This window comes from Pieris napi, chromosome 12 (assembly GCF_905475465.1).
Source record: "Pieris napi chromosome 12, ilPieNapi1.2, whole genome shotgun sequence".
In the NCBI taxonomy this organism is placed as follows: Eukaryota; Metazoa; Arthropoda; class Insecta; order Lepidoptera; family Pieridae; genus Pieris; species Pieris napi.
Window position 1 is genome coordinate 5,351,831 of NC_062245.1, and position 12,911 is coordinate 5,364,741.

A 12,911-nucleotide genomic window follows, 5' to 3' on the forward strand; every position below is an offset into this window, starting at 1 on the left:
TGACGGGTATTTAGGGCAGTTGATCAGCCCTATGTTTACTAATCGGAAACGAGTATTGTTTGATCAGGCACCTATTTACACCATTTGCCACTAAGTAATATGGCTTGGCTGTTCAGAATCGGTAGTAATTAATAATAATCGATAAATCAATATTGGGATAAAGGAATTCCCCATTTTATATAAATAAAAAAACTCGTTGTAGCGGGCTTCTTTGACTAACATGAATGATGTAACGTAGTGTTTCATTTGATTGTGATTGGTGAAACGGAATGCCGGATCATGGAAACATAAATAAATGTAAACTGAAAAAAAATATGAATTGCTTGACCAATCACAGACCATCCACCAAAGGTATCGTCTTTTGTTTTACATTGTCACTTGTGTCACGTGTCATTAGACTAGAGGCGATTTTGACTTTGAACGACTTAATAGCAATATGTAGACTTTTTAGGAGACAAACGTAGTATAATGTTAACCTCTTGTATATATTATTAGATGTCTGTGTGTTTTGTCTTTATTGTGACGTCATTTTTGTTTTGGGTAACTCTGCTTAGATTAATTTCAATCTATCAAATCTATCCTCACCGTGTGAAGACTTAGAACGCGACATTGGCGGAATTGTGATTTATACAGAAGTCGCCATTATAAATAAAGTGAAGTGAAGGAGACAAACCCCGACCACACCACATCATACACAACGAAAAGCTACATACGAGCGTACTTTCTTTAAAGCCCAGCCCTGCGATTCTGTAACTCACTTCACGAACTCACACAGCGGTTTTCGCATCGGCGGTCGCTCTCAAATCAGTCGTGAAGCAGTCATTTTATGATTTGGCATTTTGAAAAGGTGGGAGCTTGTAGTTTATTGTTTATCAGAATGCCAAATCATAAAATGACTGCTTCACGACTGATTTGAGAGCGACCGCCGATGCGAAAACCGCTGTGTGAGTTCGTGAAGTGAGTTACAGAATCGCAGGGCAGAGAAGGAGAAGAGAAATTCCTTAACTTTCTTAAAAACAAAATTTTCACTAAACGATTCAAAACTTTATACATTACTAAAAATCTTAAACAACACCTTCTCAACCCGTCCTATTCTGAGATAAAAAATGTTGTAAGTGGTGCAAAAATAGAGTTATTAAATGTAAGTTTTATTTATAAATTTTGGTCAAGTTCCGTTTCCGTTATGTCAAAAGGCCTAGCTGCCAAGACACTTCTAGTGTCTAATGGTAATTCTAGTGTGGGGACTAGTGCACTTTCTTTTACCTAAGTATACTTTGTATTATGTTTAATAAAGTTTTGACTTTTCTTTTCCTTTTTTCCTTCTTACAGGCCTAAAGCAAATTATATATTTTAGTCTATTATTTGCTTGGTGGGTTTTTATCTGTAAGATACATTACCATCGTAATGCTTACAACATATTTTCACACAAAATATACAACTACACAAAACATATGAGCATACATATTACATATATTATAAAAACATATAGCCTCATGTTTTATTTGCGTCTATTTTTGTTACCTTATTAAACTCCTTACATTTTTAAATTATAACGCGAGCGTAATCATTATTTATTTATTTGAAAGAAATTAGACTTAAAGAATTTGAAACACCTTTCATGAAAATTAAGAATGTAAAGAAATATAAAGTTTATTATTTTGTCATTTGTAGACGAGACAAAGGGAACGATACATGTTTGTTTGGAATCGAATCGACCAACCGAGAAATTGACTAGAGATAGAATATAAGAATAGCCTGATCAAAGTGTTATTTCACCCAGATGTTCCCAGGAAAAGGTTAACAAATTCTAGTTTTAACAGGGTTTTTAAGAATCCACAAGTGCTAAGTATAAATAAATCTGCTTCGGACTAAATTGCTTTTTTAATGTTAAAATAATAATATATCTTTGATTTAAGGTTCTATGTCCAAGGGGGGCAGAAAGCATCCAGCGTAGAACAGTCTGATCATCCTGATCATCTTTGGGCAGCCCTTTTAACTTCACTCCACGTCTTTCCATCTTCCTTACCCTCAGCAATGATGCTTCGTTACCAGGTCTGTTCTGCCATGAGGATTCCTGTCGGGACCTTGCTTGGATATGACTCGGTACCGGAGCGTATAGCCCACCGATTATTATTGAGATTTATTATTTAAAAAAATATCTTATTGGAAAAGTATACTAGATAGGTGATCAATTCTGATGATGGTATCCAATAAAAATAATGACAAATACTGCACACACCTGAAGTAATTTTGGTATTTTGGGACAGGAATACATTGAAAACACAATTTAGTGAAGTAAAACTGATGACTAAGTCTACTTTTACAGTAATTTGAAGATTATGAATTTATAAAAGTAATGTTCATCAACACATCTATATTCGTAAGAATGAATAGAACAGTTTTTCACCGTAGAGTTCGCCGTGAACGGTGGCGGTGCAAACAGTTTAGCCAAACCAAATATACCAAACTAAATATCACTAATAAATATTGCATCCTAAATTTATTTTAATTACCGTAATCTGCTAAGTGCGAATATAAAAAATATAACTCTTTAGATGTTCAGTAGCTAAATTTTCAATAGATAATCTAATTTATCGGTACGGCGCGCTCGGTATTTTCACGCTTTTATTTTTACTCGGAAAATCGTGGAGGGGTGTCGTTGGCTTTATATTAATAATGGTAATGGCTGTAACGAATTTCAAAAGGATTTTCATCTTTATGCGACGTGCGAGATAAGCTGGGGTTTTATTTTCGAGAAATTGGTATAAGAGGACTCATTAGCATTCTATATTACAAATATGTAATATTACGAATAAAAATTAAAACAATATAATATAAAAATCTAAATTTGTTGCAAGAAACATTGTGTTTTCTGTACGCGTGTATTAAATTTTAAAATCCTATTGTATTCAGTTAAAACACGTCACAATAACATAATGGTTAATTTTCATTACGTTTAGCATCCCCTCACACTTCTTTTTGTGTTACCAACAATATAGTGTGTCGAATCGAAGATACCTAAATATTTCGCACATGTCTGTTAACTTTCATTCCACTGTCCAAATATTGTTTGGATGAGGCGTATGAATTAAAAGCATTTATATCTATCTACCTTTATATACTAATACTAGCTTTATACTTACCTTTATATACTAACAACGCTTGCCGGGCCAGCTAGTCTTTATATAGAAATTGTTATTTCTCAAATTAATGTGACAGTTTTCTCCTAACCACGATTACTAAAAACACTCAAAATGTCGAGTTATGTTAATTATGTAATAAATTCGCGTCTACGCTTGTTACTGCTTAACTGAGATACGTATAGTATTTTTTGCAATACAACATAAATTATTTTATTTATGAAAACAAACAACACAAAACACCAGCTATTTTATACCGAAAAAAACGGTAAAACGTTAAACCAGTTATAAAATATTGTTGTATAACAAACTCTATAGGATTTGATGGAATTTTTAAGTATTTATCAACGTCAGCGCTTCATGAATATTTATGGCGAGTCACAAAGTGCATGAAAAGCAAACTATGGAAATATTCAACATAACGTGATACTTTGCATAGTCCGGGATCCTATATTACTAAGGAACTTAGCCTTTATATAGCTCGCTCAAGACTAAAATATTTTAGTTTGTTTAAGGTTTAATTTACTAAAGATTTAATTCGTAATATAAGCCTCAGTTAACTTAAGGCGATTAACCCTCAGAAATGGTTGTGGTCAATTAATGATAAAAACTAGGTTTGAATACGGACACAATGCCTTTATAAATCTCTGACTTATATTATAAAGCGGAAATATTTGTATGTAAGTATGTTTGTATCGAAATGACTCAAAAACTACTGGACCGATTTTAAAAATGCTTTCACCATTTGAATGCTATATTATCACTGATTAATATAGGTTTTTAATTACAAGAAAAAAAAATAAGGATTCCCACTAAAACTACAATAATGCCTATAACATATTATCTTTCATCGCATGCGCTGCGAAAACTATTGATGATAGAACAAAAAAATGTTTCACAATATTAAAGAACATATCAATATCTACAAAAGATGTTTAAAAAATAAATGTCCACACGTGCAAAGCCGGGACGGGCCGCTAGTCATATTATAATTCACGTAATTTATTTGGAGTTTATGGGATGTTAATTTAAATAAATTTATTTACATAAATTGAAACGTGAGTTTTGAAACTAAATTGGCTGAACCCGCCCAAATCGTGCCCCAAGCTGATTGATTCCGAAAAAGTTACTTGTGAGCGTTTGGTGGACTAGTGCCGGGGTTGTTATATATCACTATAACTTTCTGAAATCTGGCCAGACGGTTACGGCAGATGTCTATTGTCAGCAACTGCAAACCGTGATGGAAAAGCTAGCTACTAAACAACCAAGGCTGGTCAATCGCTTTAGGCCACTGCTGCTTCACGACAACGCTAGACCACACACTGCACATTACCATTCTTTTCAAATTTGGATAACTTAAAAAATTCAACTCTGATGGGGCAGTCGAAACCACCTTCAAAGATTTTATTGATTCACATCCGAATGAATTTTTTAGTAAAGGGATCATTGAACTACCTGCAAAGATAGCAATGGTACATATAAATATAATCTATTTAAAAAAAATACATTTTGTTCCTCCCATATAAAACGCCAATTTCATATGTAAGAATCTATAATGTTATAGATTTTGGTATGGTGTGGTGTTTTGAAGTTCATACAAAAAAACCTTTATTCACCATTACCAAAACTGAGTTTTCTAAGCGAAAATCAATTACACCTTCGTCAAGGCATAATGAATATATTCAGCCCTTACCTAGGTGAGAGAATTGGTATTTAATAGTTGGTTTGATGTACCCTTGAATAATTCATAGGGACCCGGATCTTTAATTATCATCTAATTGAAATATTAAGTGAGGAAAGTTGGCTTAATATTCATGGGAAAGTTTGTGAAAAGGTAATTAATTTGATTGTCAGTGATTTGAGATTAATCCGCCTTGGACGATATTATTATTTGTTTGTTTTTTTAAATTTGGAGTTTTTATTTAATTCATATACATTAATAGTGTATAATAAATAGTCCATTAAAATATGTATTTATGTGAATGTAGTACTACTTCGTAAACGGTAGTTATTAATGGTGTTAAGAGGTCATAAGCGAAGTTTCAACTTCTTAATTGCCCATGATTTTTATTGTATAAGTACAATTATTTTTATTATTATTATTATTAAAGCTTTATTTAATCCATACGACAATTGGTTAGTTTATATTCCTTAATATTAGTATTAGTTAGTTAGTAAGTTTTAAACAAAATTTAAGTTAGATTTATTATTAATTTTTTATGTCTAGTTTTTGTATGGCCCCTTTTAGGGTAAAAGCCTTCCCCATATTTTTCCATTTCTCTTTGTTTTGAGCAACATTCATCCAGTTTATAAGTACAATACTTTATTTAAAATCCAAATGTTTAGGTTGTTCTTATAAACGCTCCGCAAATAGGCTGTGAGTATCAGATATGGATCGCAAATAATGTTTTATTTTCGATTTGGCGCAATGAAGATGAAATTCTGCAGCCTTATAAGGGTACGTTTATAATTGAGGCATATATAGAAATAATCGTTTCCACATGTTACTTGCTTTCACGATATCAATAAGTACCAAAATAAATTGTCTTATTCTATTTCAATTTGAGAACAATTTCTTAACAAACTTCAGAAACATTCTCCAACTCTCCTTGTAAAGTTATTTGTTACTGTCAATTTTGTAAATTGCCTATAAATAAGACGCCGACATTTTTGAATTAACATAGATTATTTTCAGTTTAGAGACTCATTAGTATTAAAAGGTAGACGTTAAAACTTTTGTGCTTGTGAAAACGTTTGTGAGTGTAAAGTAATACAATTGTGTAAATGTGTGCGTTGAGGTAAATTTATAATCTTAATTACTAAATGAAGTTTTATCTCTTATTAAAACAAAAATATTCCTAATTCATCATTTATGTCACCGATATAGGTTCGATTCCCGGCAAAATTATAATAAGAAAACTTTGTGAAACAGTCACAAAAGTTTTTAGTTTTTAGATAAGCTTTTTATTTTTTTATTATTTTAGTTTTTTGTTAGGTAATTGAATAATTCTACATCGTAACTTGTAATTTTATTTTGTTAATTTAGTCTTGCACTTCTTTCTTTAGATTTATTTTCCTTAGATTGCTTTTTCTAGGCTTGCGTGGAAGAGATCACTTTATACCTTTTATTGCCCCCTATTGCTTACCTAATAATTTGTATTACTTGTTTTTATATGTACTATTTATGTAAAGAACTGTTATTAAATAATTTAAAAAAAAGTCTCTGTCCTATAACAGTTACAATAATACATATTATTAATTCAAATACACCTATTTATTTAGTCCGTAAACATTAGCAATGTTCGTTTAATTATTTCAACAGTACAATCATTTATATTCAATTAAAATTTCTTAAAACTGTATCCATATTTCACGAGCTACATAGCATTGTCATAGATTGACTGTAAAATTGTGAAAAATTGTTTAAATCTAGTAAGACACTTTCGTCAGTAAAGCCCGTCTCACAGTGATAAAGAAAAACTATTGATTAAATAAAATTGACAAAAAAATAGTTTTACCGCAAAAATAATTTGAATGCAGACAAAGTAATCTAGATAGATATCCGCGAGAATACCCTAATACATTCTTCGAAACGGGAAAAATTCAATATTAACTTCTCTTTGCTTCATTACACTGTGTAATACAAAACTGATGAATGTAACGAGCCAAAAATCAAGAATGGCTTTTGTCAATTGTACACAATGGAGAATTGTATTGATTGGAAGAATCTGATTTAGAAAAAATATATGAGTATAGGTGAATTTAGTTATAAATAGCTTATATTCGTTGTTAACGAATTACAATTTTTACATTTTTCGACCCTGGGGTGCCCACCTTCCATAACAAAACACAATAGATTGTACTCACAGTATTAAGATACAATTACAATTCAATTTTTTTTTTTAACAAATTTTCACCTTCCGTTATATATCTTTTATTGAATGCAATTTCAAAGTAAAACTTGCCCTTATGTGAGATATTTTATACCCAACGTTTTATTTATTTATTTCGAAATCTTACAACTTAGAATAGAATAGAATGGAATGGAATGGAATGGAATGGAATGGAATGGAATGGAATGGAATGGAATGGAATGGAATGGAATGGAATGGAATGGAATGGAATGGAATGGAATGGAATGGAATGGAATGGAATGGAATGGAATGGAATGGAATGGAATGGAATGGAATGGAATGGAATGGAATGGAATGGAATGGAATGGAATGGAATGGAATGGAATGGAATGGAATGGAATGGAATAGAATAGAATAGAATAGAATAGAATAGAATAGAATAGAATAGAATAGAATAGAATAGAATAGAATAGAATAGAATAGAATAGAATAGAATAGAATAGAATAGAATAGAATAGAATAGAATAGAATAGAATAGAATAGAATAGAATAGAATAGAATAGAATAGAATAGAATAGAATAGAATAGAATAGAATAGAATAGAATAGAATAGAATAGAATAGAATAGAATAGAATAGAATAGAATGTTTATTTTCCTAGTTCTTATGTTACATTATGTCCACAGGTCAATAGTGTATTCGGCGTGTGGGTGTGTCAGCTACTTACACTTCACGTGTCCCTTTTGCCATTTTTCCCCGCTGTCCCTTTTATTCCATCTTCCCAAGTTTTTGGTGGGCATCGTCTCTTTTTTCTTCCCACTGGGCCATTCCAAGTAAGGATCTTTTTGACCCATCTGCCATCACAAAAGCGGCCAATTTGACTGGCCCATTTCCATTATACTTTTTTGTATATGTTACGACGTCTTTTATTTTTGTTCTAAGGATATATTTTTTGTAAAAGTGGCGAGGGGAATTTAATATGTCTAGTGTCTATCCGCAATATCAGAGAATGGACGGGAGTGGCCAGCGTAGAACAGCTGATGCGCTTGGCGAAGAATAAGAAGAAGTATGACGAGCTGACTGCCAACCTCAAGTAGTGGAGAGGCACTACAAGAAGAAGAAGTGTTAAAAACTCGTCGTTGTGTAGTGCAGATAACCGATAAAATAATGAATGTTTAGTGTAGTTATAAATTGTATCAGGAACTGAAAGCAGTGGGGTATTTCTGATTGTCTTATCAGATAAGTGTTAAAGGTTATACAGCGCAGCAAATAAGGACAATCTAATTTATTTTAGAGTATGTCATATAGGTACATAATAACAAGAAGTTGAATCCTTTCATCTAAGGTACTGTTATTTTTAGCGCGATCCCACACGTTTACGCTTTTGTCTCACTTCAAATATATTTTGTCTACTCTCATGGTTAAACGGAATTGAGTAACTTTAGCCTTAGGCCTTAGAGGGTGTTCTTTGCCTTATTCTACGCAAATTTATGTATTTATTTATTAAGGAAACTAAACAGATACATCTCTATACAGTAAAAATAAAATAAACACATTGGACATATCCACAAAAAGTTTCACTGACAAAAAAAAGGGTGCGTGTACTTGTGTACGCGCGTAAGAAGTTATACTTCTTTGGCATTATTAAAAATAGTTTTTGATTGCATGCAAATAATTAATCAAAGACTGGAAAAGGAGTCATTATAGTCAATAAAGTTCAGTTTACATTTGAAAAATTAAATAAATAAATATTTATTATTATTTTTTTACATTAAGTGTTACATAAATTATATTATTATTCGAATGTTGTTTTTAAATTATGTCCGTAGCATCTTCCGTGGGCAACTTCATTCTGTTAATTTTGTGTCACGGTGCGCGCGCAACGTAAAATTTCACTCTCATCAATTTTTCATAACGCGCCTATAGCAGTATAACTTCAAAAATACAATACAAAGTAAAACAATACAAAACATGATAGCACAAAATTTATAAATTAGGAGAATGACAAACAAACTAGTAGCTATAAAAAAAAACAAGGAAGATACAAGGCATACATAGGCCACTTTTGGCATATTTTCTAGATGGCCTTTGATAAATGGACGGCTGATGACGATTCATGATGGACGGACGGAGTGTGACGGAGGTTCATTTGACGAGATTTGTCAATTTCAAATCATTCGACACGTTTCATAAATCAAAATCTTGTAGCATATGATTGGCTCTCGATAACTGGATAGGAGCATCAACTATTTTTAAGTAGATATAATAAGATACATTTAAAAGCCTTATAAAGCCAAAACGCATTATATTATATTAAATCAAGTAATGGTATGAACTTTAAGTATTTTATAATTACTATTGATTTTAGTCATCTAGGTATTTTTTTATAATTATATTGAAAAAGTTAAAAAATGGATTGACAATAAATTTTTATCAATATGTCTTCGTCTTTGATTTCTTTAAACAATTATCTTACAATTCCGAACCGGGGGATGTATTCTGTATGTATGTGTTTGATAATTTTTATATATGCTCTCGTAGCTAACCAGCCCGAAACAATTATTTCGCTAGGAATCGAAACAAAGGAAGATCTGGGTATTTCACCATATAAATACAAATACAGGTAAAAATCTTGTGTAGGTACTATTTACATTCGTTTGCGTCACCAATATGCAAAAGGGCACCTACTGTTTAATATTGTATTTTTAATTAGTCTTAAATATACAAGAAATTAAATCAATAAAAAAATATCATCTACAGTGAAATTAGTCTCGAGAAATTTTTGCATATGTAGTGGTGTGTATATTACTCAGATCTTAGAGCGCGTTTCCACTATATCGTTCTGGCCTATACAAAAATGTTTCGATATCCTAACATTACTATTTAATATTATACTTATCCCTAGCAACACTCTGATTTTTGTTATCAATAAAAACAAGTTTTTATTTAAAAAAAAAGGTTTTGACTTTATAAAAAAAAGGTGTGTGCGCGATTCACACACGATAGAAGTGAAACTTCAAAGAGGAGAGACCGATATATATTTTTTTTTCCTTTCATCTAGGTTTTTAAAACTCCGGGGGGTCTACGGGGGGGTCAAAATTTATTTTTGGCCTAGGACGCACCGTTTCCGAGATATTTCAATCTAAAGCAAAAAATCGTCACTTGATAGTGGAAAGTGGAAACACGCACAAAACCAGAATAAACCAGTTTACGCTGTCCGCAGGTGCCACGTGCAGTCCGGCGTCAGTCGCTTGGTACTGTTAGAACATAAAGCACACATTTCATTCAAAAATTATAATTATTACGTTAATTGTTAAATTTTGTATTTGTTGATTGTTGTTATTGTTTGTTATTATTGTTATAATATTTGTTGAAGTGTTTAATTTGTGTGTAAGTGTTGCAACTTTATATTGTTAATTAAAAATGGCTCCAGTGTTAAAACATGGTCGAGGCAAGCCTTTGACTTCTCAAACTAAAGAAGTTTTGTACTGTTTGTACAAATATTTCGAAAATGAGTGTAATAACAACCCGAGCAGTATTATGACTCCCACTCAATTAGTTGCTAAATCAACGGGAATTTCAATAGCATCCGTCAGAAAGGTAGTATCAGAAAGCAAATGTCGACCTTCAGATCAGGAAGTAACATTTAAATCTCCTAAAAAGAAACCGAATCGTAAACCTACAATAGTAATCGATAACTTTGATCAGCAAGTTATCAGAAGAACAATTCATGACTTCCACATCACAAATAAAGAAATTCCCACTTTGAAAACTTTGCACGCAAAATTAAAAGAAGATATCGATTATAAAGGTTGTGTCAGCACGTTACGAAAACACGTCATGTCATTAGGTTTTAATTGGAAGCAAACAGAAGATAACCGGAAACTTCTTATGGAAAAACACGAAATTAGATACTTGCGAATTAATTATTTGATGAAAATTGCTGAATATCGTGAACAACGCCGACCAATTGTTTACACCGACGAAACATATATACATACATCACATACCCTCTCGAAATCTTGGTCAGATGGAAGCACTTCAGGTTTGAAGCAACATATATCGAAAGGCAACCGCTTAATCATTGTTCATGCCGGTGGTATGGATGGCTTTATACCAAATGCATTGCTTATGTTTAAAGCCAACCAAAAAAGTGGAGATTACCACGACAATATGAACTATGACAACTATTCAAGGTGGATTCAAACTCAATTAATACCCAACTTACAACCAAATAGTGTTGTTGTTGTTGACAACGCACCATATCATAACTCAATACAAAATCCTGCACCGAATAGTAATTCTAGAAAACAGCAAATGATTGACTGGCTGACATTGCGAAACATTGAGCATTCATCCACGTTGCTTAAGCCTCAATTATATGAACTGATTCTGCAAAACAAGGCGAGATTTGTAGAGTACAAGATAGACGAAATATTACGACAGCACGGTCATACTGTGCTGCGTTTACCACCATACCATCCGGAGTTTAATCCTATAGAAAATATATGGGGGATAGTGAAAACATATGTCGCAAAAAAGAATGTCGCAATGAATATGAAGGTTATAATGTCATTAGCTGAAGAAAAAATGAACGCCATAACTGTAGAGGAATGGAGAAAAGTTTGTCTGCATGCTATTGAGGAGGAAAACAAATATCAGGGTAGAGACGCAGCTTTAGACACAATATCAGAACGAATCATAATTAATTTAAATAATTCATCTGATGAAAGCGAGGATGGGGATGATTGTGATATGCCTGGGGTTGATGAATTATTAGAATAAAACATTTATGGCCGGAGAACACCTAATTCATACACGTCTTCACTGAAGTGAAAACCGGCATTCACTGCTTGTAATATTTGGAACTGGCTTATCTGCCTCATACAGTTCCATAGATTACAATGCAGTGGATACACATTTTCACGTCCGTATTAGTACGTAGTGCGTATGCGTAGACGTGTACGCATTTGGTGTGCTCCAGCCACAAACGTATATTACCTTTAAAAAAATAAAAACTAAAAATAAAATGTTGTTTTTTTTTTTATTTGCTGACCATACACTACTACAAACGCAAAAATTTCTCCAAGCTAATTTACCTGTAGTTGTAAATTTATACTCGAATCCACTTAAACACACAAACAAATCATCAAAATCAGAAGATTTATATATTTAAAGATAAGAAAAGAACTTCGACATAATAATTGACTTAACCGTCCTTCCGAGTCTAATAATTTAAAAAAACGAATTCTATAACGTGACAAGTAAAGGGTTGCCAGATTTATGCATAAATATTTCCTAAGCTTCACTCTTGAGAGCGACACGAGGGATTTTCAATTTTTTGTTGGTTCTTGACGTGAATGGACAATTTATTTCGACAATATTTTATTAAATAATTTTACTTTTTTATACTGTATGCACAAGATTAATTAATAATATTAACATTAAACTTAAAAAAGCATGGTGCTACGGGTGGCCCTATCGCTAATAAGCGATCCCTTTCAGGCATTTCCTCTCTAGTCATGGAAATGACATTTGCATAGCATTCTAAAAAATATATACTTTTTAAGTACTGAATTAGTTTTTATGACCGATCTATCTCTGATTTCAATTAAAATTTTATCATAACTTAACTTAATCAATGAAAAATATATTACCACTGAAAATATATTTCTCTACTAACTGATATTTTCCTATTGAAAATGGCATACTCAGCTATTGTATCACAAGTATACCTACCTATACTTTACACTACATTTGCCGCGCATAAATTTTATATTACATACTCAATTTGACCCTTTCCACAACCTAATATGAGGTGAATGTGTTGAAAGACGGACCAATAATTGGACATTTTCGGGTCAGACCGACCCTGTAATAATTTAACGAGATTTATTTTCGGAGGGTCATTTTTACCC

At 32.2% G+C, this 12,911-nt stretch overlaps 1 protein-coding gene across 1 annotated transcript; it reads left to right on the forward strand.

Annotated features, from left to right (window-relative positions):
- Positions 1 to 10,416: 10,416 nt before the first annotated feature.
- LOC125054645 lies at positions 10,417 to 11,778 on the forward strand. The gene has a single exon (XM_047656654.1). The coding sequence runs from the start codon at positions 10,417 to 10,419 to the stop codon at positions 11,776 to 11,778; it is 1,362 nt and encodes a 453-aa protein (XP_047512610.1).
- Positions 11,779 to 12,911: the final 1,133 nt, after the last annotated feature.

Excerpts from the sequence above, each read along its gene's own strand:
- LOC125054645 (XM_047656654.1), top strand. The coding sequence starts at position 10,417 with ATGGCTCCAGTGTTAAAACATGGTCGAGGCAAGCCTTTGACTTCTCAA.